Source organism: Scyliorhinus torazame, chromosome 11 (assembly GCF_047496885.1).
Source record: "Scyliorhinus torazame isolate Kashiwa2021f chromosome 11, sScyTor2.1, whole genome shotgun sequence".
NCBI lineage: Eukaryota > Metazoa > Chordata > Chondrichthyes > Carcharhiniformes > Scyliorhinidae > Scyliorhinus > Scyliorhinus torazame.
Window position 1 is genome coordinate 149,586,386 of NC_092717.1, and position 24,635 is coordinate 149,611,020.

A 24,635-nucleotide genomic window follows, 5' to 3' on the forward strand; every position below is an offset into this window, starting at 1 on the left:
GAAATGTAATACGTTTTCAGCATGTCAAATGGAGGTTGGAAAATGAACAAAAGGAAAGATCTGTGATAGGACAGAAATAGGAGATATTAAATGACAAAATAATTGGTGGGGGTTGATGTGTTAGGCAGGTCGGTTCGGTGTGGACTACACTTGATGCAGCGATGCGAGAAACAGACCTCTAACACTAGAAGATCCAACACGGTTTTATTGAACGATAGAACTAACATACATATTTAACTGTGGGTCGACACTATACTGAACTGACTGGAGACCTTGTACTAGCCTGACCAGACTTACTAGCTACCGCATGGTGTTTGCACTGTACTAACTCGTGGACTCTGACTGTCTCAGTGGCTGGGTCCAGAGAGAGCAGAAACCTAGTGCACTCTGGCTTTATAGTGGTGGTGTCCTGTCTGGTGATTGGCTGCACTGTGCTGTGTGCTTACTGGTCATCCTGTGTGTCAATCACTGCCTGCCTGCACTTCATTATATACATGTGTGGATATTATGACAGGGGTGAGCCAAAGTGAGTCGAAATGGGACAAGTAACAAAAAATATGTCCAACGCTTTGACAAAGAGTCATCCAGATTCGAAAAGTTAACTCCCTTTTCTCTCCACAAATGCTGTCAGACCTGTTGAGATTGTCCGTTATTTTCTGGTTTTGATTCATTTAAATGAGTCCAATTTAATTTGACCGTTGGCTTCTGTCCATTCAATTAATTTCAGAATGCAACCTATGAAGAGTCTCCATAATAGAATAAAGCACCTCGTTTTATGTTTGTAAAATGTTCATAAAACATAGAACATTACAGCGCAGTACAGGCCCTTCGGCCCTCGATGTTGCGCCGACCTGTGAAACCACTCTACAGCTTATCTACACTATTCCCTTATCATCCATTTGTCTATCCAATGACAATTTGAATGCCCTTAGTGTTGGCGAGTCCACTACTGTTGCAGGCAGGGCATTCCTCGCCCTTACTACTCTCTGAGTAAAGAACCTACCTCTGACATCTGTCCTATATCTATCTCCCTTCAATTTAAAGCTATGTCCCCTCATGCTAGACATCACCATCCGAGGAAAAAGGCTCTCACTGTCCACCCTATCCAATCCTCTGATCATCTTGTATGCCTCAATTAAGTCACCTCTTAACCTTCTCTCTAACGAAAACAGCCTCAAGTCCCTCAGCCTTTCCTCATAAGATCTTCCCTCCATATCAGGCAACATTCTGGTAAATGTCCTCTGCACCCTTTCCAATGCTTCCACATCCTTCCTATAATGCGCCGTCCAGAATTGCACGCAATACTCCAAATGCGGCCGCACCAGAGTGTTGTATAGCTGCAACATGACCTCATGGCTCCGAAACTCAATCCCTCTACCAATAAAAGCTAACACGCCACACACCTTCTTAACCCTCTCAACCTGGGTGGCAACTTTCAGGGATCTATGGACATGGACACCGAGATCTCTCTGCTCATCCACACTGCCAAGAATCTTACCATTAGCCCAGTCCTCTGTCTTCCTGTTATTCCTTCCAAAATGAATCACCTCACACTTTTCTGCATTAAACTCCATTTGCCACCTCTCAGCCCAGGGCTGCAGCTTATCTATGTCGCTCTGTAACTTGTAACATCCTTCCGCACTGTCCACAACTCCACCAACTTTAGTTTCATCTGCAAATTTACTCGCCCATCCTTCTACGCCCTCCTCCAGGTCATTTATAAAAATGACAAACAGCAGTGGCCCCAAAACAGATCCTTGGGGTACACCACTAGTAACTGGACTCCAGTCTGAACATTTTCCATCAACCAACTCCCTTTGTCTTCTTCCAGCTAGCCAATTTCAGATCCAAACTGCTAAATCACCCTGAATCCCATGCCTCCGTATTTTCTGCAGTAGCCTACCGTGGGGAACCTTATCAAAAGCTTTACTGAAATCCATATACACCACATCAACTGCTTTACCCTCATCCACCTGTTTGGTCACCTTCTCAAAGAAATCAATAAGGTTTGTGAGGCACGACCTACCCTTCACAAAACCGTGTTCACTATCTCTAATCAAATTATTCCTTTCCAGATGATTATACATCCTATCTCTTATCAACCTTTCCAAGATTTTGCCCACAACAGAAGTAAGGCTCACTGGTCTATAGTTACCAGGGTTGTCTCTACTTCCCTTCTTGAACAAGGGGACAACATTTGCTATCCTCCAGTCTTCTAGCACTATTCCTGTAGACAAAGATGACTTCAAAATCAAAGCCGAAGGCTCAGCAATCTCCTCCCTAGCTTCCCAGAGAATCCTAGGATAAATCCCATCCGGCCCAGGGGACTTATCTATTTTCACACTTTCCAGAATTGCTAACACCTCCCCCTTATGAACCTCAAGCCCTTCTAGTCTAGTAGCCTGAATCTCAGTATTCTCCTCGACAACATTGTCTTTTTCCTGTGTGAATACTGACGAAAAATATTCATTTAGCACCTCTCCTATCTCCTTGGACTCCACGCACAACTTCCGGCTACTGTCCTTGACTGGCCCTACTCCTACCCGAGTCATTCTTTTATTCCTGACATATCTATAGAAAGCTTTAGGGTTATCCTTGATCCTACATGCCAAAGACTTCTCATGTCCCCTCCTGGCCCTTCTTAGCTCTCTCTTTAGGTCCTTCCTAGCTAACTAGTAACTCTCGAGCGCCTTAACTGAACCTTCATGTCTCATCTTTACATAAGCCTCCTTCTTCCTCTTGACAATTGTTTCGACTGCTTTAGTAAACCACGGTTCCCTTGCTCGACCACTTCCTCCTTGCCTGACAGGTACATACTTATCAAGGACACGCAGTAGGTTTTCCTTGAACAAGTTCCACATTTCCATTGTGCTCATCCCCTGCAGTTTTCCTCTCAATCCGATGCATCCTATGTCTTGCCTCATCGCATCATAATTGCCTTTCCCCCAGATATAACTCTTGCCCTGCGGTATATACCTATCCCTTTCCATCACTAAAGTAAACGTAATCGAATTGTGGTCACTATCACCAAAGTGCTCACCTACCTCCAAATCTAACACCTGTCCTGGTTCATTACCCAGTACCAAATGCAAAATGGCCTCGCCTCTCGTTGGCCTATCTACATACTGTGTCAGGAAACCCTCCTGCACACATTGGACAAAAACGGACCCATCTGAGGTACTCGGAACTATAGCATTTCCAGTCAATATTTGGAAAGTTAAAGTCCCCCATAACAACTACCCTGTTGCTTTCGCTGCTATCCAGAAGCATCTTTGCAATCCTTTCCTCTACATCTCTGGAACTTTCGGAGTCCTATAGAAAACCCCTAACAGGGTGACCTCTCCTTTCCTGTTTTTAACCTCAGCCCATACTACCTCAGTAGACGAGTCCTCATCAAATGTCCTTTCTGCCACCGTAATATTGTCATTGACTAACAATGCCACCCCTCCCCCTCTTTTACCACCTTCCCTGAGCTTACTGAAATATCTAAACCTCGGCACCAGCAACAACCATTCCTGTCCCTGCTCTATCCATGTCTCCGAAATGGCCACAACATCGAAGTCCCATGTATCAACCCATGCCGCAAGTTCACCCACCTTATTCCAGATACTCCTGGCATTGAAGAAGACATACTTTAAACCACCTTCCTGCCTGCCGGTACACTCCAGCAACTTTGAAACCTTACTCATGACCTCACTACTCTCAACCTCCTGTATACTGGAGCTACAATTCAGGTTACCAAGCCCCTGCTGAACTAGTTTAAACCCTCCCGAAGAGCATTAGCAAATTTCCCCCCCCCCAGGATTTTGGTACCCCTCTGGTCCAGGTACCCCTCATGGTCCTGCACAATTAAATAACTTTTATCTTAACTCACTTATGTGCATTTATTTCACAGCATTCAGATGAAGTGTTGGATGTTTTCAGAAGCTACAAACTGGATGATATGCAGGCTTCAAAGAAGAAGCATGAAGAATTAAAATGTTCAGGGGAGGAGCATGTTTACTTTGCAAAATTCTTGACTAGTGAAAAGGTAATTATTTGATAGTTCTTCACAAATTTTTCTTTTGGTCGTTGGATTTCCATTCTTTTGGATATGGAATTGCATGCACAAGTGATTGCTTTTTTCTGTGACTTTTTCTCTTGCAGCTTTCATAAGTAAACTTGAGTTTACTGTGGTACAAAATTGTATACACGTTGCATATAAAATAAATTGCTCAAGATTAATACACTCACTAATTACAATATATAACATAGTAGAGGTTCCGTGGGTTGTCCATGTTCCCCTGTCTCTCAAAGGGTAGCTATTACACAGTGACATATTATCACCTAATAGGTTGACCCTACTTATTCCACATTTGCAAGTTAATTAAACCACAAACGCAAACTAGTAGAGTAAGGTACAATCAACACAATATTCAAATACAAAATTAGAATCAGTCCAAGAAGGCCTTTTTTTCAGAACAGATTTATTCCATCACTGGATAATTGATGGGGCTTTTGTGATCTTACACAATGTACTGCTGAACATGATCTTCAATCATGGATTTCAAATCTGCAGCAAGCACCAAAGCCTAAGGCGATCATGTCAATATATATAACCAATGATTTCAGAAGGGTTAAATGCCTGGGGTTATAGCGTTTTTAACTGCAGCGTCATGTTTTTAAAAAGGATTTTGTTTTACAGAGTCTGCAAGCTTTTAGGAGCCAGAAGATGAAATTGACCAAAGGAATGTGTTTTTCAATCTGGGCTAATGTACTGTGGTTTGACTATGGAAAGTCCCTGTGGAGTTGATGTGCTTTCAGCCTGGAGAGTTGATTTGTTTTTCAGCTTGGGGAAGATGATGTCATTGCTGGGTGGAGCTGAGGGATTCAGAGAGACTTTGAGAAAGCTTTGGTGAGGAGTTGAAGTCTCATCTGGCAACTCTTGTTTTGACCACAAGTAAAGACAGTTTTCTCACAGCAGGGTAGTTAAAAAAGAGTAATAATATTTAAAGCAGAGCAGTTTTGTCTGAAGACAAGAAAGAAAATGAAACAAGCCAGTTGAAACAGCTTTTTGAAGACATTGAGCCAGAGTCTAACAGGAGTCCAGATCTGTTCTGCAAAACAAGTGTTACTCTGTGCCATGCTGATTTTAAGATGGATTGAGAGCTGTTTGTTTCTTTTCTTGTTGTTTAGTGGGGAATAGAATAGTAGTGTTTATGGGATAATTGTAAGCTGCTCTTTTCGATTGTGAAGTTAAAGAGTTTTAATATTGTATTCATAAAGTTTTGTTTTAAACATATCAAATCCCTATTGCTTCGTGCAATCACTCCTGGAGTAGATCCTTTTTTCCACACAGTATTACAAAATAAACTAAAATTTTGAAGTTTCGGTCCAGTGTTCTGGCCACTATTGGCGTCTGGTCTGGGATTGTAATATACTGGTTAGTGCCATGACCAAGTATAATCTAATTAGCATTTCAAACGAAGCCCCCATTTCTTGACTAATTTCATGATCAATCATTCTGGACATGGCATGTTGTTTGTCTCTGATTTTAGTTTTGTATTTTGATAAGAAATGGTGGCTTCCATTTTAATTTGAATTGTTTAAAAACCCAAGAAGTACAAAAACATGTCTATTGTTACAATAGCCTCTTTGGGATTGATTAATATAGGTTGGGAGTAGAATAGATTTTGTCATCCATAAATCAGCATACAACATTATCTGCATGCATTTCTGGCAAATATTGACATTTTTTATCTGTTTACCTTTATCAAAACCGCTTATAAAAGTTTTAAAAATATATATATTTTCATTTCCACATTACTGGACCGTTGTTTCATACTGGAGTTGAGAATACTCGTTTTTATATTCCAGTTGCTGACATCAATGGCATGAGACCAATTATGCAGGATCCCAATTGATACCAACAGCCCACTCCCTTACTGCCCCCTGTTCTCCCACCTCCGATTTTCCAAAATAATTTTGTGAGGCTCCTGTAATGACATGAAATATTGCCAAACATACTTGACTACTTGGATTCAGAAAATTTTACTTGCAAATTTCCTGACATTACTTTTTCTTTTGCTAGTTGATGGATCTACAACTGAACGACAGCAACTTTAGACGGCATATCCTTTTACAATATTTGATATTGTTTCAATATCTGAAAGGCCAAGTCAAATTTAAAAGGTAACCGTCTGAACACGTTGAGGATATATCAGTGGTGGTTATACAGTCTTAATGTCTGCAGTTAAGGATGCACCATTACTGCTGAATTAAGTTTAATGGTACATCAGAAAACATTCTAGGTTTTTCAGATTAAACATGTGAATAGAACAATAGGAAGGTCATAGCAAAGGCATAAGTCATGGGATGAGGGTGGGGAGGCAGATGTTGCTCTTTTTAGCCTTAGTTTATTAGCTCTGATTATGTCACCTTTGCTCACGAGTCGCCAGGTATCTTTCTGATACCGCCACGTGGTTCAAGCTCGAGTTATGATTAATAAGTCAGCACACCGCTTAGTAAGATTGAAATCAACGGTCATTTATTATATACAACAATTAATGCTTACACAACAATAATCCTACTATTTATATTGAAACCTACCACTACTGGCCTGTGAAGCCGCTGAGGGTGATAGTGGCTGTGGTGGACCACGTGTCCTTACCAAGGGTGGAGGAATTTAAGGTTGTGTGGGACCCTCCTGTGTCCCAGAGAAGCTCGATCTGCTGTCCCCTAACCTTTGCTGCGACTACGGGTCGTCCTGACCTATCGCACAGGGTATCGCAGACCCAGCTGGGGGAGCCTGTACACCGTCAGTCCGTTCCGGTCAAGTCTGCCTGATCGGACTGGGCGCTAACGCTATGTATGGGCTCTGTCTTTTTCTTATTGAGAGTGCCTGTCTGTTGGGCTTTCTGTGGTTTTTTAGGGGCCTTGCATTCTTTGGCAAAATGCCCCAACTGTCCGCAATTGTAGCATTCTTGCGGTTTTGCTGGGGGGCTGCTCTTTCCCTCGTTTACCCAGGCGGGGTTGTGAAGAGTGGTTCTTACTGCCTGCACGTCTGCGGCGGCTTGTTTTTCCTCAGGGGTTCTAGCTGCGGGTTTACTGTGAGCCGCTTGTTCCCAAACGCGGGACAATCTTTTGACCACCCACTTCTCATTATGAGCCTCCTCCGTGGGGTCATAATTACAACAGGCATTCTGTCCTGCTTCCGTGGCATGGGAGATAAGGGTGCGGGTCCATTTGGCCATATTGTCTGCGGACAAATAGGCACAGTCTACATTTCCGAAAATGGCTTCAAAGTGAATCCACAAGCGTCCTGCGAACGCTGTGGGGTGTTCAGACTTTTTCTGTCTGCACTTACTTAGACCGTCTACGGGGTTGCCCCGGCTATACCCGATTGCATCCAGGATCGCGGTATGCATTTCTGCAAGGGTGCCTCCTACATTTTGTGGGTTGGGAAGGGCTGCTGCGACCGATGGGTCTAAGCTGAGGACCGTGAGCTTTACCTGCTCTTTCTCATCCAGGCCGTACATGGTCGCCTGGTGTTTGACGGTGGCAAAGAAATGGTGTGGGTCTGAAGTGGGGAGGAACGGTGTAATTTTATCACATGCGTCCCGTAATTGGGTCACTGTGAGGGGGGTGGAATATAAGACTTCCGCCTCGACTGCTGTGGCGGTGCGGTGGGTTGTTACAGGGTTCATGGGAGCCTGTATTCCCTGCTGTGTGGGGGGTGGGGGTGCTCTCCTCCTTTGGGGTTTTCCCTGCGCACATGTTCCCTGAACATATCTCTGGGCTGTCTCTTGCAGTTCTTCCCAATCAGGGCCGTCTTCCTGGTCTAAACTTTCCCCAAAGGTGTCTTGGAATCCTTTTTGGACAGAAAGCATTGCTTGCAAGTCTGCAATTTGCTTTCGGCACTTCGCGTGGTCTAAGGTACTCTGCCTTTGTTCCGTGGTTGCAGCGTGGAGCGCTCTCAAGGCTGCCTTGAGATCACTACATTGCTTCTGTAGCGTCTCCATCTGCTTCTCCATCTCTTTCTTAACCATGACGGCACGCTGCGTGTCCTGATAAGCCTTCTCATACTGGGATTGAAATCTGCTTAAATGCGCCAGACAAGACTGGTGACCCCGTTTGGCGTCAGCCACCTCTTCGTCCTTGGCTTCTAACTGCCTTTTCAATTCCAGGTTCTCCTTTTCCATCTCGCATACATCGATTTTACTCATACATGTATGCCTTCTATTTCTTTTCGGAGCATCCTGACGACCTCCTCTGTGCCTCGCAATTGTGCCATGCAGGACACGATTGCCATCGGCTTGCGCGCTTTCGCTAAGCTTTTCTTATGGATTTCACTCATGTTCTCCCACCAAGTATGCCCTATACTTCCGGGACCCGAGTCGTCATTATTACAGAAACCGCTTCACACGGGCCATCCTTTGCCCTGCAGAAATTTGCGAATTTCCACTTCCCAAATGGGACACTGTCCCACTTTAATGCTGCTGATCGGTGCGACCGCAAATTCTTCGGGGTTCATGAGGCGTTGCATTGCCTGCATGGCCATCTCTCTTATCTGCTCGTTACGTTCAAATTTGGAACAGGGGGCTCAGGTGGTGTCGTAGATGCGGGTACGGCTTGCGCTAATTTCCGAAAATACCGACTTCCGACGGTTTTGACGCAACAAAAATCTATCAGTTTTACCTTATAACCCTGTTAGTTACGCATGCATAACACACTTCCGAATTGTGAATTATTAACCAGAACCGCTTGAACACTTGTGGGTCTTTTTGTTTTTGTTTCCGATTGGATTCTATTCAAATTGTTGGGTTTCTCCCGGAGTGGTTTTCCACTTCTATGTCGGGTCCCACCAGAGTCGCCAATTATGTTGCTCTTTTTAGCCTTAGTTTATTAGCTCTGATTATGTCACCTTTGCTCACGAGTCGCCAGGTATCTTTCTGATACCGCCACGTGGTTCAAGCTCGAGTTATGATTAATAAGTCAGCACACCGCTTAGTAAGATTGAAATCAACGGCCATTTATTATATACAACAATTAATGCTTACACAATAATCCTACTATCTATATCGAAACCTACCACTACTGGCCAATACTTAACTTTAGGAAGAGCCCACTAGGTCAGGGAAACGAATGGCTTATCGAATCGGATCTGGCCCGCGGGATTCAAAAGGCTGATACGGGTCGATGGCTAGGAGTCTTTATCGGGTAGCAATCGCTGGAGTCAAACTTACAGTTTCTGGTCGATGTTCTTGCGAAGGTCTCCAGCAGGAGAAGAAGGGAGAGAGAGAGATCTGAACTTGGCCCCTCACTTTATAGGGCCCAGGGGCTTCCCGCCTCTCGGGGTGGCCCTTGACCCTGAGTCCCAAGTGATTGGACTTGTTCCCCATCACTGGGTTCGATACGTCCAATAACGGGGTGATTCTTCGATCGAGAGGGGGGGTGGGGGGGGGGGGGGGTCGTTCACCTCTCTTTGTTTCGGCCACTGCAGGCGCCGACAGGTCTGGCCCGGCATTCAATTGCTAATATGTTGCAATTGTTCCCGGGGATAGCCGATTAAACTGCAGATGTCTGGGTTGATGTGCTGCTAATGGTCTTGAGTATCGATCTGGGCCGACTTCCCCAGAGCCGAATACGCTATTCTGTCTGCAGCTGTCCGTTTGTGTCCTGTTGGCTGCTTTGCCCATCAGCCTTTTCGGTTAGCCATTTTAAATCGGGTTTTGGCCAAATTAATAGGGAATCAGCCATTTTAGGCGGCTACACAGAAAAGGAGTCAGCGGGAAAAATTGGTATGGGGGCAAGGTGGCGAAGTGGTTCGCACTGCTGCCTTCCTCTGCCAGGGACCTGGGTTCAATTCCGGCCTTGGGTGATTGTATGGAGTTTGCACATCCTCCCCATGTCTGCACGGGTTTTCTCCGGGTGCTGTGGTTTCCTCCCACAGTCCAAAGATGTGCAGGTTAGATGGATCGGCCATGCTGAAGTTGCCCCTTAGTGTTCAAAGATGTGCAGGTTTGGTAGGACAGGGGAATGAGCCTAGGGAGGGTAATCTTTCAGAGGGCCGGTGCAGACTCGATGGACCAAATGGCCTCCTTCTGCACTGTAGGGATTATATTCGGTGATTGTATTTGTATACTGAGATGTTCATGATTGTGCAATTCTTTCATTATTTTCAACTTTTATTTTCATTTTAATGATTGTTAATGACTATGATTACTTGTTTTATATGGATTGTCTTCACAAGTTAACACCTGTCACTGTGGTGATTATTCAACAAACCAACTGTCTGGCTGCTCCCTCTACCTCACTTTTTCTCTCTCCTCCTTTCCCTCTCTCTTTGCCCCCCTCCACTCCTCATCTCTCTCCCACCCCCTTCTCTTCTCTCCTTTTTCTTCCACCCTCACTCCTCCCCCTTTCAGGTATCCCTACAGTGCAAATGGAGGCCATTCGACCGACCCTCTGAAATAGCACCCTACCTCTGCCCACACCCCACAAACCCATGACCCCAGCTAACCTTTTGGCACTAAGGGGCAATTTAGCATGGCCAATCCACCTAAACTGCACATCTTTGGACTGAGGGAGGAAACCGGAGCATTCGGAAGAAACCCACACAGACACGGGGAGAACATGCAAACTCCACACAGGAGTAACCCAAGGCCAGAATTGAACCGTGTCCCGGGCACTGAGGTAATAGTGTTAACCACTGTACCACTGTGCTGCCCTCTCCTCCTCCGCCCCTCTCCTCCCCTTCTCTTCCCCATTCTCTTCCCCCCCTTTCTTCCCCTCTCGCTCTCCTCCTCTTCACCCCCTCTCCTCCATTCTTTTCCCTCCTCTCTACCCTCTCTTTCTTCTCTTGTCCCCCTCTCTCTTTCCCCCCTCTGTCGCCCGCAACCCAACCTCCTAAATCAGTTATTCATTTAAACTCTTGTAGTGAGTACTTGCAATATAGTTACATGCGAGCATACGATTTACAAGCGGGAGTAGGCCACTTGGCTCCTTGAGCCTGCTCTATTATTTAATAAGATCTTGGGCTGATCTGATTGTAACCTCGCCCCACATTCATGCCAACCCCAATAACCTTTCACCCCCCCCGATAATTAAGAATCCATCTAACTGCATTAAAAGATTCAGCGACTCCCACCACCTTTTGAGGAAGAGAGCTCCAGAGACATGCGTCCCCTTAAGATATAAAATGTCTTCAATGAGTGACATGTTGTTTTTAAACAGTGGCCCCTAGTTCTAGATCCTCCCAAAAGAGGAAACATCCTCTCCAAATCTATCCTCTCAAGACTCCTCAGGATCTTAAAGGTTTTGACCAAGTCGCCTCATTCTCTTATAAACTCCAGTGGATAAAGGCTTCACCTGTCCAACCTTTCCTCGTAAGATAACCCGTCAGTTCCTGGTATTAGTCTAGTAAATCTTCTGTGAATTGTGCCTACTGCGTTTACATCTTTCCTTAAATAAGGAGACTGATACTGTATACGGTGCTCCAGATGTATAACCTCCAACTGACGTATAACCTCCATCCTTTGGCATCAGTTCCTCTCACAATAGATGATAAGGTTCAATTAGCTTTCCTAATACTCACTGTACCTGTGTACTACCCTTTTGTGATTCATGCATGGGGATACCCAGTTCCCTTTGCACCTCAGAGCTCTGCAATCTCTTCACCATTTTGTTAATAAGCTTCTTATTTATTCTTCCTGCCAAAATGGGAAATTTCACATTTGTCCACATTATAGTCCATTTGCCAGATCTTTGCCCACTCACTTAACCAATCTATGTCCCTTTGTAGTCTATTTGTGTCCTCTTCACAATTTAATTTCCTACCTATGTGTGTGTCATCAGCAAATTTGGCAATCATTCCTTCACTCCCTTCATCCAAGTCATTTATTTAAATTGTAATAATTTGAGGCACATCACTCCACATCCTGCCAACCAGTTAACGACCCATTTATGTCAACTCTGTTTCCTGTTAGCATACCAATGTTCTATCCATGCCAATACAGTTCACTCCAAAGCTGTCACAGTTGACTCTGATATTATCCTCAGCTAAGCTGCACTGCACACAATTCAAGTATGGCAGCTGGATAGTGACTAGGAATGGGTGTCCTGGCGAACATGCCTCTTACAAATACGAGAGTCACCGTTCAATTAACTTTTTATTGACCAGGAATCACATCAGTGCGTTTGTTGTTCTGTATGGCTCAGCTATTCCATTTTTTTTTTTATTAAGGCATTTATAATTTTATAATAATAACAGTAAACAATACAAATACAAATATAAACATAGTACAAAGACCGCCTCCCTCCCTCACAAGTCCCACCTCCTCTAAACAATAATCTAACTCCTTCCCCCCCACCTCTGCTGACAGTTTGTTTTCTCCAAAGAAGTCAACAAACGGCTGCCACCTCCGGACAAACCCTAGCGTCTAGCTATTCCTTGACTAAACCAGCTGAACCATTGTGAAAACCATGGTGCAGCTTGCTCATTGTAAAGTTCTCTTTCTCCCCAGCCACCCCAAGTTGACCTGCCTTGTTAAGCATGATCCTCTATCAGTTTTACTTTCTAGTCACTTTATCTGTGTCAGAAGTGAAGAATTACCAATAGTTACATTGTTATGATGTAATGCAAGATGGTATTTGGTTAAAGGACACATGTAGCAGATGGTCTTTAAGGCTATAGGGAAATAAATGGCTGAGACTTTGATTAATATACCAGAAACTTTATACCTGCAATATATATTCTTTTTTTTTTTTTTATAAATGTTTTATTGAAATTTTTTTCCCAAACAACAATTTTTCCCCTCTTACAAAGCAAACGCAACAATAACAATACAGAAATTTTAAACAATACACAAGTAACAAAACCCCTTTATCTTTGACCTAAACTAACCCCCCCCCCCTTCCCCCCCCCCCCCCCCCCCCCCCCCCTCCCCCTGGGTTGCTGCTGCTGGTCATCTGTCTTCCCTCTAACGTTCCCCTAGGTAGTCGAGAAATGGCTGCCACCGCCTGGTGAACCCTTGAGCCGATCCTCTCAGGGCAAACTTTATCTGCTCCAGTTTAATGAACCCCGCCATATCATTTACCCAGGCCTCCAGTCCGGGGGGTTTCGCCTCCTTCCACATGAGTAGGATCCTGCGCCGGGCTACTAGGGACGCAAAGGCCACAACGTCGGCCTCTTTCGCCTCCTGCACTCCCGGCTCTTCCGCAACTCCAAATAGAGCTAACCCCCAGCCTGGTTTGACCCGGGCCTTCACCACCCGCGAAATCACTCCCGTCACTCCCTTCCAATACCCTTCCAGTGCCGGGCATGCCCAAAACATGTGCGTGGTTTGCCGGGTTCCCGCCACACCTCCCACATTTGTCCTCCACTCCAAAGAACCTGCTCAATCTTGCCTGCAATATATATTCAACAATGGAGTCCATCTCCAAGATTGTAGAGTGAGTTATGGGAGAATGAATTAGTGTAATGGTGGTAAGGAAGATGCTCACCCTTATTATTTACGCTGGTGGTGTTCCTCTTGAGCACAGAGACCACAAATAATGAGCAGTTTTCAAATATCTTGCCACATTAAATGAAGTATGATCTAGTATAATCTTGCTTCACAGCTCCTACTGTGTGTTGACTGATGAACAGTCTCTTTGGATTGAAGATACCACCAAAGCAGTTTATCAGGTTGGTCGAAAGGAATTAATTGCTTAGTTGTACTGGAACTTCATTCACTTTCTCAGAAATTTTGTTTAAAAAAAAAAAGTACTCAATGCATTCTGTCTTTTCATTAGTCCCCATATTCATTGCTTAAATTGTGCAGTCTAATGGGAATGTGCAGGAGATTTCCCTGCACCATGTAAATCATCCATATTGCAAAAATGTGAAGGGTATATCCTTCATGTTTGACATTTCTTTAGGTTCTTTTCTCCTGGTCTCAAAATCTGCATTTTTACAGTTTCTTCAAGTTGGAACCATCTGATTAGCACTATAGTTCAACCTTGATTATCTCAAACCAGGCAGATGGCAACCAGTTTGGGGTAAACTGGCACATTATACTGCTAGGCTCATAGTTTGTACTGGGTTTCTTATGTAATTTGTTGACTTCCAGGTGGACCGCAGATCCCACCAGGGATTCGGATTGGTGCCTTTCTCTGTGCTATTTTAAAATAAATTTAGTGTACCCAATTAATTTTTTCCAATTAAGGGGCAATTTAGCGTGGCCAATCCACCTAGCCTGTACATCTTTGGGTTGTGGGGTCGAAACCCACGCGAACACGGGGAGAATGTGCAAACTCCACACGGTTTCTCTGCGCTTTTAACTGCTAGACAGCGCCAGGGACCCTGGTTTGATTCCGGCCTTGGGTGACTGCATACAGTTTGTACGTTCTCCCTGTGTCTGCGTGGGTTTCCTCCAATTTTCTCCCACAGTATAAAGATGGGTGGCTAGATGAATTTGCAATGATCAATGCACGGAGTTATGGGGATAGGGTGGAGGAGTGGGCTTAGGTAGAGTGCTCTTTCAGAGGGTCAGTGCTAGTTCAATGGGCGAATACCTCCTGCACTGTAGGGATTCTATGGCTAATAGTGGAAGTGGAGAAGAGAATCTTGTAATTTGATAGAGCAAACTCCCTGGTGAGGGCTCGCCTCCGGTTCTTGGAACCCCTGATGCACAGTATGTTGTTCTTCCTGATCGACTTGGGGAGTAGGGGCATGACAGGAGTGTTCATGTGCCCGGTCTCTTGCGAGGAGTGGGGGGTAAATTCCTGGCCGATTTTGAGAGTTGACTGCTATACTTTCGCAATCTCCGTTTGAAAGCTGGGCATTTCAGTTTCGATGGAGCGCATTGTATCCGGTTTCCAAGGCCTGGGGTCGGTGGGAGATCCCAACCACTGTTGTTTTGTCCTCGATGCTCGTTGTGAGGAGTTGAAGGTAGCTAGCCATGTCAAGTCATCTCCTCCAGCCAGACCCTCGATCCCTTGGCATCAGGGTGATGGCATGGCATAGGTGAAGATGCTTCATTCGTTGGAACGCAGAGGGAGCCTGTCATGGCTTTGGCCTTTCCAAGCGCCATAGATGGTGTAATTATCCTGCAGTTCATTAATAATCCGGAAGTTAGTCCCTTGTGATTATGCTGCTGATTTCACGTTATTGTCTTCTTTTAAGACAAGGGTGTACAATATATGAGCACGAGGGTGAGGGGCGCCTGTTATCCTGTTTTGGCAAAAACCATACTGAGTCGGTAATGTGACATGTGGTTTGTGCACAGTTGTGCCCTTTTTTATGTGCTGTAATCCATGCATTTGCAAAGTGGGAGTGCATTTCCAACACCCCTCATCTTGTTTATAAAGATGATAGAGCCACGCAGGGTGGTGGGTGGATGGTTGATGTGGTGGGTTAGGTAAGTCCTCATTTGGATTGAGGAAAGCCCCCAGTTAGAGCTATCTATATCGGGTTTTTGTAATTTTGTTAATTTGAGTTTAGAGAATCCTTGCTCATCCCCTATGAAAGTTCTGGGTATCCTGGGTGGACTGACTCCTATGTGCAAGTGTGTGTGGGACTGGGCCAGGTCCTGTACTGTGGTTTGTATCCGCTTTCCCTCTTATGTTTGGGACGTTCCTTCTTAGCTGGGATGTTCTGAGAGGCTGAGTGAGTTTTCGAATGAGCAACCTTTCCATTTTTTTGTGATTTTGTTGTGTCGTTTGTTAAAATGGAAAAACTTCAATAAAAATATTTTTTTAAAAATAGAACCAGGTTTTCCAGGAATGAAATTAGAAAGTACTCCACATACAAAGGGTGGTAGAAGTTTGGAACTCTATTCCACATATGGCAATTGATGCTCGGTCAGTTGTTAGTAAGATATTAATGAATATGGTGTATTGTTAGGTATATGTGGTTAGATTGCAGATCAACCACAATCTCATTGACTGGCTGCACAGGCTCAAAGAGATAAATGGCTACACTGAGCTAGTTGGTCATGAAAATATAAAAGTGGGACAAGATTGAAAAGCATCGTTTACTTGTATTGAACCATGTACAGTTCCAGTCACCGTATAGAAAAATGATATAGAGGCATTGGAGAGAGGGAGCAGAGAAGATTTACAAGGAAGTAGTGAATACAGAGAGAATGGTTCCTCTTGTGGGTAGAGCATAATTAGAGGCCACCATAAAATTGTCATCATGAAATTAAATAGAAATTAAATAAGAAACTTCTTTACCCAAAGAGTGGTGAAAATGTGGAACTCACTACTGCTGAGAGTGGTTGAAGTAAGTAGTGTAGATGCACCTAATGGGGCACTAAACAAGGATATGAGGGGAAAGGAACAGATGGTTATGATGGTAGATTTAAATGAAGAAAGATGGAATGAGGCTTGAGTGGAGCATAAACACTAGAATCGATTGGGCTGAAGGACCTGTTTCTGTGCTGTATTTCCTTTATAAAAGGATCGAGCACAGAGAAAATGTGCTGCTGTATCAATCTGCACTTCTTTGTTTATTTGAGTTATTTTCTTTGATCCGTAAATACCAATATGTAATTAAATTTGACCGCTAAATTAAATATTTGACAAAGTGAATTTGCAGCATTTTCTTGAAGAAAGGATAACTTTCAAGTTTAGATTTGTATTTCAGAGCGGCACGATGGCCCAGTGGTTAGCACTGCTGCCTATGGAGCTGAGGATTCGGGTTCGACTCCGGTCACTGTCCATGTGCAGTTTGCACATTCTCCCCATGTCTGCGTGGGTTTCATCCCCACAACCCAAAGATGTGCAGGTTAGGTGGATTGGCCACACTAAATTGCCCCTTATTTGGAAAAAAAATAATTGGGTACTCTAAATTAATTTTTAAAAAGAAAAAAAAAGCTTGTGTTTTAATGGGAATCTTTCTTCAATCCTGATTAGGTTAATTATATTAACCAATTTTAATCATCCTGTAGGACTATTTGAATAAAAATGTTGTTTTGACAATTTTGTTCCTTATTCGTTTATGTAGTTATTCAAAGAGACGCCACCTGATGGGGAAAAGTTTTCCAGCATGGTAGAGGTATGTCAAAATATATTTGCGTTGAATATCTGAATTAAATCTGCCTGTACCAGATTGAAAATAATTGGCCACAACAAAGCTATCATTTCTTTCAGCACCCACATGCTTTCCTACAAGTGTACTGAATAATAATAATCTTTATTGTGATCAGGAATAGCTACTCAAGCTAATGTTTCCTTCATTTCTTCCCCTTTTCACACCTCACTTTGTTCAGGAACATGGAGGCCAATTATAATGCTATGCACTGTTCTTTTAAAAAAAAAAAAAAAAATTTTTAGAGTACCCAATTCATTTTTTCCAATTAAGGGGCAATTTAGTGTGGCCAATCCACCTACCCTGCACATCTTTGGGTTGTGGGGGCAAAACCCACGCAAACACGGGAAGAATGTGCAAACTCCACACGGACAGTGACCCAGAGCCCGGATCGAACCTGGAACCTCGGCGCCGTGCGACAGCACTGCTAACCACGGTGCCACTGTGCTGCCCTGCTGTGCACTGTTCTAACGAAGGTCAACTAGTAACACAAGCCAAATATGAGATCTCTTTGTTAATTCATTCTTGGAATGTGTGTGTCACTAGAAAGGCCAGCAATTATTGGCCATCCCCAGTTGTCCCCGAGACATTGGTGGCAGCATTCTTGTCTGTCTGGGGAAGCTACTCCCACAGCGCTGTTAATTGGGGAGTTCCAAGATTTTAATCAAATGACAGTGAAGGGGGCGGCACGGTGGCGCAGTGGTTAGCAGTGACAATTTGACCACGCTAAATTGCCCCTTAATTGGAATTTTTTTTAAAAATGGCAGTGAAGGGACAGTGATATATATATATCCAAGTCCGGAATGGGCCCAGAGGAGATTCACAAGAATGATCCCTGGAATGAAGAGCTTGTCATATGAGGAGCAGTTGAGGACTCTGGGTCTGTACTCATTGGAGTTAAGAAGGATGAGGGGGGAATTTCATTGAAACTTACACAATACTGAGAGGCCTGGATAGAGTGAACATGGAGAGGATGTTTCCACTCGTAGGAGAAACTAGAACCAGAGGGCACAGCCTCAAACTGAAGGGATGATCCTTTAAAACTAAGATGAGGAGTTTCTTCAACCAGAGTGTCGTGAATCTGTGAAACTCTGAATCAGAAGGCTGTGGAGGCCAAATCACTGAGTGTCTTTAACACAGAGATAGATAGATTCTTGATTCATGAGGGGATCAGGGGTTATGGGGAGAAGGCTGGAGAATGGGGATGAGAAAGATACCAACCATGATTGAACGGCAGAGCAGACTCAATGGGCCAAATAGCCTAATTCTGCTCCTACGTCTTATGGTCAGGATGGCCTGTGATTTGCAGATGATCCTGTTTGGCTCATTAAATGTTCAGTGCACATCCTCACTAAACCATTGGTAAAGCAACAAAGCCACTTATTAGACATATTTTTGATTCATATTTATCTATATGCTGAAAGCAAATTGGTTTGTTCTAATATGTATTAAGAGTTTCTGTACGTATTTGATTACAGCATATACTACACAGTGAAGAAAATTGGATTGCATGGAAGAATGAAGGTTGCCCAAGTTTTGTTAAAGAAAGGTATTTTTTTTTAGACTTAATATCACTTTTTACATGCTTGTAATCACCCTCCACCTCCTACTTTACGTAGCTTATATAATTTGTCTCGTGTAACTTTCCTTAACAATCAATGGCACAACAGGTAAACTAAAAGCTATACCATTTGACCTCTCCGATTACTCATATTTTCTTTTTAGAAGTTTGTATGTAGTCTTGTCGTGAAGATTTAATTTTGTTCAGTGAATTTCAAATAGGCAATTCTTATCAAATGGTGCCGAATGAATGACAGTAGCTGGTATTTTGTGGTTTCATGTCGGTTTTCATTTGTACCATATTGGGAAATATGAGCACTGAAATTGATTTAATTCAAGGAATAAACTAAGAACCACCTGATATTCTGTCTTGATGGTTAATGGGATTCAATTATTAAACATATACTAAAAATGATAATTCTAGAAATTTGACATGTTTCAGATTGTGCCAGTGTTCTGTTTTTCACACTCAATCATAATCTTATTTAATTAGTTCATTTGGTTTTTAAAGGCCGCCTGAATCCAAAGTTCCAAAGCCTGTAAGAAAACGACCTGCTCCTGAGGATTTCTTTGGAAAAGGACCAGGCAAGAAGGTCTTGATGGGAAAGTGAGTACCAATGCTATTTTGAATAGCTGTTGTATGGGACATGATCAAGCACTACCAAAACTGGAATTCGGCATGTCAGTAGGAACAAGTAGTCTGGTGCTTGTCTACTACCCAAGAAGTGTTTTCATCAGCATACAAGATACAAAAAGCCAGATAAGAATAACTGAGCTCAGTAAAATATGTGAATAGCTTAGTCAGTATAGCATTTATAATAATCTAACCGTAAATAATAATTGTGCATGTCCTCTACCTCCAATTTAAATGATCCAAATAAATTCAAAAATTGTGTTGCTAATTAATTTTGCAAACAACTTTGTGAATTCTCAGCATAAAATTTTATGAACCATCCTGTTAATTTCACTTTCAACAAAGATTTGATTGATGGATGGTGTTTCGTTTTCATAATGTCAAGTTCATGATTTTTGAACTTCAAGATTATGATATTATCCAGCACACCTGGTTAATTATTTGGTCACATTTTATTTCGGTCATAATCTTTGAGAAGAAGGTTCAATAGTTTACAGTTAGACTGTGGTCTTGGATCAATCTCCCTTGCAGTGGACACACAAGGATAGAAGTAGTTTTTTTTACCCCTTTGGATTACACCTTGGATCCCTCTATGATGAAAAACACTGTGTAAAAAAACTTAGCCAATTAAATTATTCACTTTAAACTTATAAAATTAAATAATACGTCTGTGTAAATTATAATATCATACTTCACATACCTAAAGTTAAGTTTTTGGTTTCCTGCAGTGAAGAACTGACACGGCTTTGGAATCTCTGCCCTGACAACATGGAAGCCTGTAAGTCTGAAAGCAGGTGAGAGATTCATCTTGACATTGAGATCTTTTTATATAGTTAATCAACCGCAGGTACTGCCTTTATATAAAATCAAGAAGCTATCTGTGTATTTGTGGATCAGTGGTACAGTGTATTGAAGCATTGGCATATCACAACATGAAGAGTTAGGAATCTGTCCTGAATTTGAGGTTTCCTGCTGAGTCAATTTCCAGTTCTTTTTTTTTAATAAATATTTTATTGAAAATTTTTGGTCAATCAACACAGTACATTGTGCATCCTTTACACAATATTATAACAACACAAATAACAATGACCTATTTTATAAACAAAAAATGAATAGATAATAAATAACAAAAATGAAAACTAGCCCTAATTGGCAACTGCCTTGTCACAAGTAACACTCTCCAAAAATATAATTTAACAGTCCAATATATAATTATCTGTAGCAACGACCTATACATATTATACAGTATATATTAACAACCCTGAGAGTCCTTCTGGTTCCTCCCCCCCCCCCCCCCCCCCCTGATCCTGGGCTGCTGCTGCTGCCTTCTTTTTTCCATTCCGTCTATCTTTCTGCGAGGTATTCGACGAACGGTTGCCACGGCCTGGTGAACCCTTGAGCCGACCCCCTGAGGACGAACTTAATCCGCTCTAGCTTTATAAACCCCGCCATGTCATTTATCCAGGTCTCCACCCCCGGGGGCTTGGCTTCATTCCACATTAGCAATATCCTGCGCCGGGCTACTAGGGACGCAAAGGCCAAAACATCGGCCTCTCTCGCCTCCTGCACTCCCGGCTCTTGTGCAACCCCAAATATAGCCAACCCCCAGCTTGGTTCGACCCGGACTCCTACTACTTTTGAAAGCACCTTTGTCACCCCCATCCAAAACCCCTGTAGTGCCGGGCATGACCAAAACATATGGGTATGATTCGCTGGGCTTCTCGAGCACCTCGCACACCTATCCTCCACCCCAAAAAATTTACTGAGCCGTGCTCCAGTCACATGCGCCCTGTGTAATACCTTAAACTGAATCAGGCTTAGCCTGGCACACGAGGACGACGAGTTTACCCTGCTTAGGGCATCTGCCCACAGCCCCTCCTCGATCTCCTCCCCCAGCTCTTCTTCCCATTTCCCTTTTAGTTCATCTACCATAGTCTCCCCTTCGTCCCTCATTTCCCTATATATATCTGACACCTTACCATCCCCCACCCATGTCTTTGAGATCACCCTGTCCTGCACCTCTTGTGTCGGGAGCTGCGGGAATTCCCTCACCTGTTGCCTCGCAAAAGCCCTCAGTTGCATATACCTGAATGCATTCCCTTGGGGCAACCCATATTTCTCGGTCAGCGCTCCCAGACTCGCGAACTTCCCATCCACAAACAGATCTTTCAGTTGTGTTATTCCTGCTCTTTGCCACATTCCATATCCCCCATCCATTCCCCCCGGGGCAAACCTATGATTGTTTCTTATCGGGGACCCCCCCAAGGCTCCAGTCTTTCCCCTATGCCGTCTCCACTGTCCCCAGATCTTCAGTGTAGCCACCACCACCGGGCTTGTGGTGTAGTTCCTCGGTGAGAACGGCAATGGGGCTGTCACCATAGCCTGTAGGCTAGTCCCCCTACAGGACGCCCTCTCTAATCTCTTCCACGCCGCTCCCTCCTCCTCTCCCATCCACTTACTCACCATTGAAATATTAGCGGCCCAATAATACTCACTTAGGCTCGGTAGTGCCAGCCTATCCCTGCTACGCTGTAAGAATCCCTTCCTCACTCTCGGGGTCTTCCCGGCCCACACAAAACCCATGATGCTCTTTTCAATCCTTTTAAAAAAAGCCTTCGTGATCACCACCGGGAGGCACTGAAACACAAAGAGGAATCTCGGGAGGACCACCATCTTAACCGCCTGCACCCTCCCTGCCAGTGACAGGGATACCATATCCCATCTCTTGAAATCCTCCTCCATCTGTTCCACCAACCGCGTTAAATTTAACCTCTGCAATGTGCCCCAATTCTTAGCTATCTGGATCCCCAGGTAACGCAAGTCCCTTGTTACCTTCCTCAACGGTAGGTCCTCTATTTCTCTACTCTGCTCCCCTGGATGCACCACAAACAACTCACTTTTCCCCATGTTCAATTTATACCCTGAAAAATCCCCAAACTCCCCAAGTATCCGCATTATTTCTGGCATCCCCTCCGCCGGGTCCGCCACGTATAGTAGCAAATCGTCCGCATACAAAGATACCTGGTGTTCTTCTCCTCCCCTAAGTACTCCCCTCCACTTCTTGGAACCCCTCAACGCTATCGCCAGGGGCTCAATCGCCAGTGCAAACAATAATGGGGACAGAGGGCATCCCTGCCTTGTCCCTCTATGGAGCCGAAAATATGCAGATCCCCGTCCATTCGTGACCACGCTCGCCATTGGGGCCCTATACAACAGCTGCACCCATCTAACATACCCCTCTCCAAAACCAAATCTCCTCAACACCTCCCACAAATAATCCCACTCCACTCTATCAAATGCTTTCTCGGCATCCATCGCCACTACTATCTCCGTTTCTCCCTCTGGTGGGGCCATCATCATTACCCCTAACAACCTCCGTATATTCGTGTTCAGCTGTCTCCCCTTCACAAACCCAGTTTGGTCCTCGTGGACCACCCCCGGACACATTCCTCTATTCTCATTGCCATTACCTTGGCCAGGATCTTGGCATCTACATTTAGGAGGGAAATAGGTCTATAGGACCCGCATTGTAGCAGGTCCTTTTCCTTCTTTAAGAGAAGCGATATTGTTGCTTCAGACATAGTCGGGGGCAGTTGTCCCCTTTCCTTTGCCTCATTAAAGGTCCTCGTCAGTACCGGGGCGAGCAAGTCCACATATTTTCTATAGAATTCGACTGGGAATCCATCCGGTCCCGGGGCCTTTCCCGCCTGCATGCTCCTAATTCCTTTCACCACTTCTTCGCCCTCGATCTGTGCTCCCAGTCCCACCCTTTTCTGCTCTTCCACCTTGGGAAATTCCAGCCGATCCAAGAAGCCCATCATTCTCTCCCTCCCATCCGGGGGTTGAGCTTCATATAATTTTTTATAAAATGCCTTGAACACTCCATTCACTCTCTCCGCTCCATCTCTCCTTCCTCATCCCTCACTTCCCCCTATTTCCCTCGCTGCTCCCCTTTTCCTCAATTGGTGTGCCAGCAACCTGCTCGCCTTCTCCCCATATTCGTACTGTACACCCTGTGCCTTCCTCCATTGTGCCTCTGCAGTGCCCGTAGTCAGCAAGTTAAATTCTACATGTAGCCTTTGCCTTTCCCTGTACAGTCCCTCCTCCGGTGCTTCCGCATATTGTCTGTCCACCCTCAAAAGTTCTTGCAGCAACCGCTCCCGTTCCTTACTCTCCTGCTTCCCTTTATGTGCCCTTATTGATATCAGCTCCCCTCGAACCACCGCCTTCAACGCCTCCCAGACCACTCCCACCTGGACCTCCCCATTATCATTGAGTTCCAAGTACTTTTCAATGCACCCCCTCACCCTTAGACACACCCCTTCATCTGCCATTAGTCCCATGTCCATTCTCCAGGGTGGGCGCCCTCCTGTTTCCTCCCCTATCTCCAAGTCCACCCAGTGTGGAGCGTGATCCGAAATGGCTATAGCCGTATACTCCGTTCCCCTCACCTTCGGGATCAATGCCCTACCCAGCACAAAAACGTCTATTCGCGAGTAGACTTTATGGACATAGGAGAAAAACGAGAACTCCTTACTCCTAGGTCTGCTAAATCTCCACGGGTCTACACCTCCCATCTGCTCCATAAAATCTTTAAGTACCTTGGCTGCTGCCGGCCTCCTTCCAGTCCTGGACTTCGACCTATCCAGCCCTGGTTCCAACACCGTATTAAAATCTCCCCCCATTATCAGCTTTCCCATCTCTAGGTCCGGAATGCGTCCTAGCATCCGCCTCATAAAATTGGCATCATCCCAGTTTGGGGCATATACGTTTACCAAAACCACCGTCTCCCCCTGTAGTTTGCCACTCACCATCACGTATCTGCCCCCGTTATCCGCCACTATAGTCTTTGCCTCGAACATTACCCGCTTCCCCACTAATATAGCCACCCCCCTGTTTTTCGCATCTAGCCCCGAATGGAACACCTGCCCCACCCATCCTTTGCGTAGCCTAACCTGGTCTATCAGTTTCAGGTGCGTTTCCTGTAACATAACCACATCTGTCTTAAGTTTCTTAAGGTGTGCGAGTACCCGTGCCCTCTTTATCGGCCCGTTCAGCCCTCTCACGTTCCACGTGATCAGCCGAGTTGGGGGGCTTCCTACCCCCCCCCTTGTCGATTAGCCATCACCTTTTTCCAGCTCCTCGCCCGGTTCCCACGCAGCTGTATCTCCCCCAGGCGGTGCCCCCACCGCCCATCCTCTCCCATACCAGCTCCCCCCTCTCCCCAGCAGCAGCAACCCAGTAATTCCCCCCCCCCACCACCCCCCCCCCCCCCCCCCCCCCCCCCCCCCCCCCCCCCGCTAGATACCCCGCTCGCGTAATTACTCCCCCCATGTTGCTCCCAGAAGTTAGCAAACTCTGGCCGACCTTGGCTTCCCCCCGTGACCT

At 44.7% G+C, this 24,635-nt stretch overlaps 1 protein-coding gene across 3 annotated transcripts in view; it reads left to right on the plus strand.

Moving 5' to 3' along the window:
- thoc1 (THO complex 1) overlaps positions 1 to 24,635 on the plus strand; it is a 103,237-nt gene that overhangs the window by 60,679 nt on the left and 17,923 nt on the right. For all 3 annotated transcript variants that reach the window (XM_072467876.1, XM_072467877.1, XM_072467878.1), the window contains exons 11-17: positions 3,896 to 4,030; positions 6,071 to 6,171; positions 13,600 to 13,666; positions 16,970 to 17,020; positions 18,532 to 18,602; positions 19,125 to 19,220; positions 19,976 to 20,041. In XM_072467876.1, coding sequence (XP_072323977.1) covers positions 3,896 to 4,030; positions 6,071 to 6,171; positions 13,600 to 13,666; positions 16,970 to 17,020; positions 18,532 to 18,602; positions 19,125 to 19,220; positions 19,976 to 20,041 — 587 coding nt within the window. The remainder of the gene's footprint in view (positions 1 to 3,895; positions 4,031 to 6,070; positions 6,172 to 13,599; positions 13,667 to 16,969; positions 17,021 to 18,531; positions 18,603 to 19,124; positions 19,221 to 19,975; positions 20,042 to 24,635) is intronic.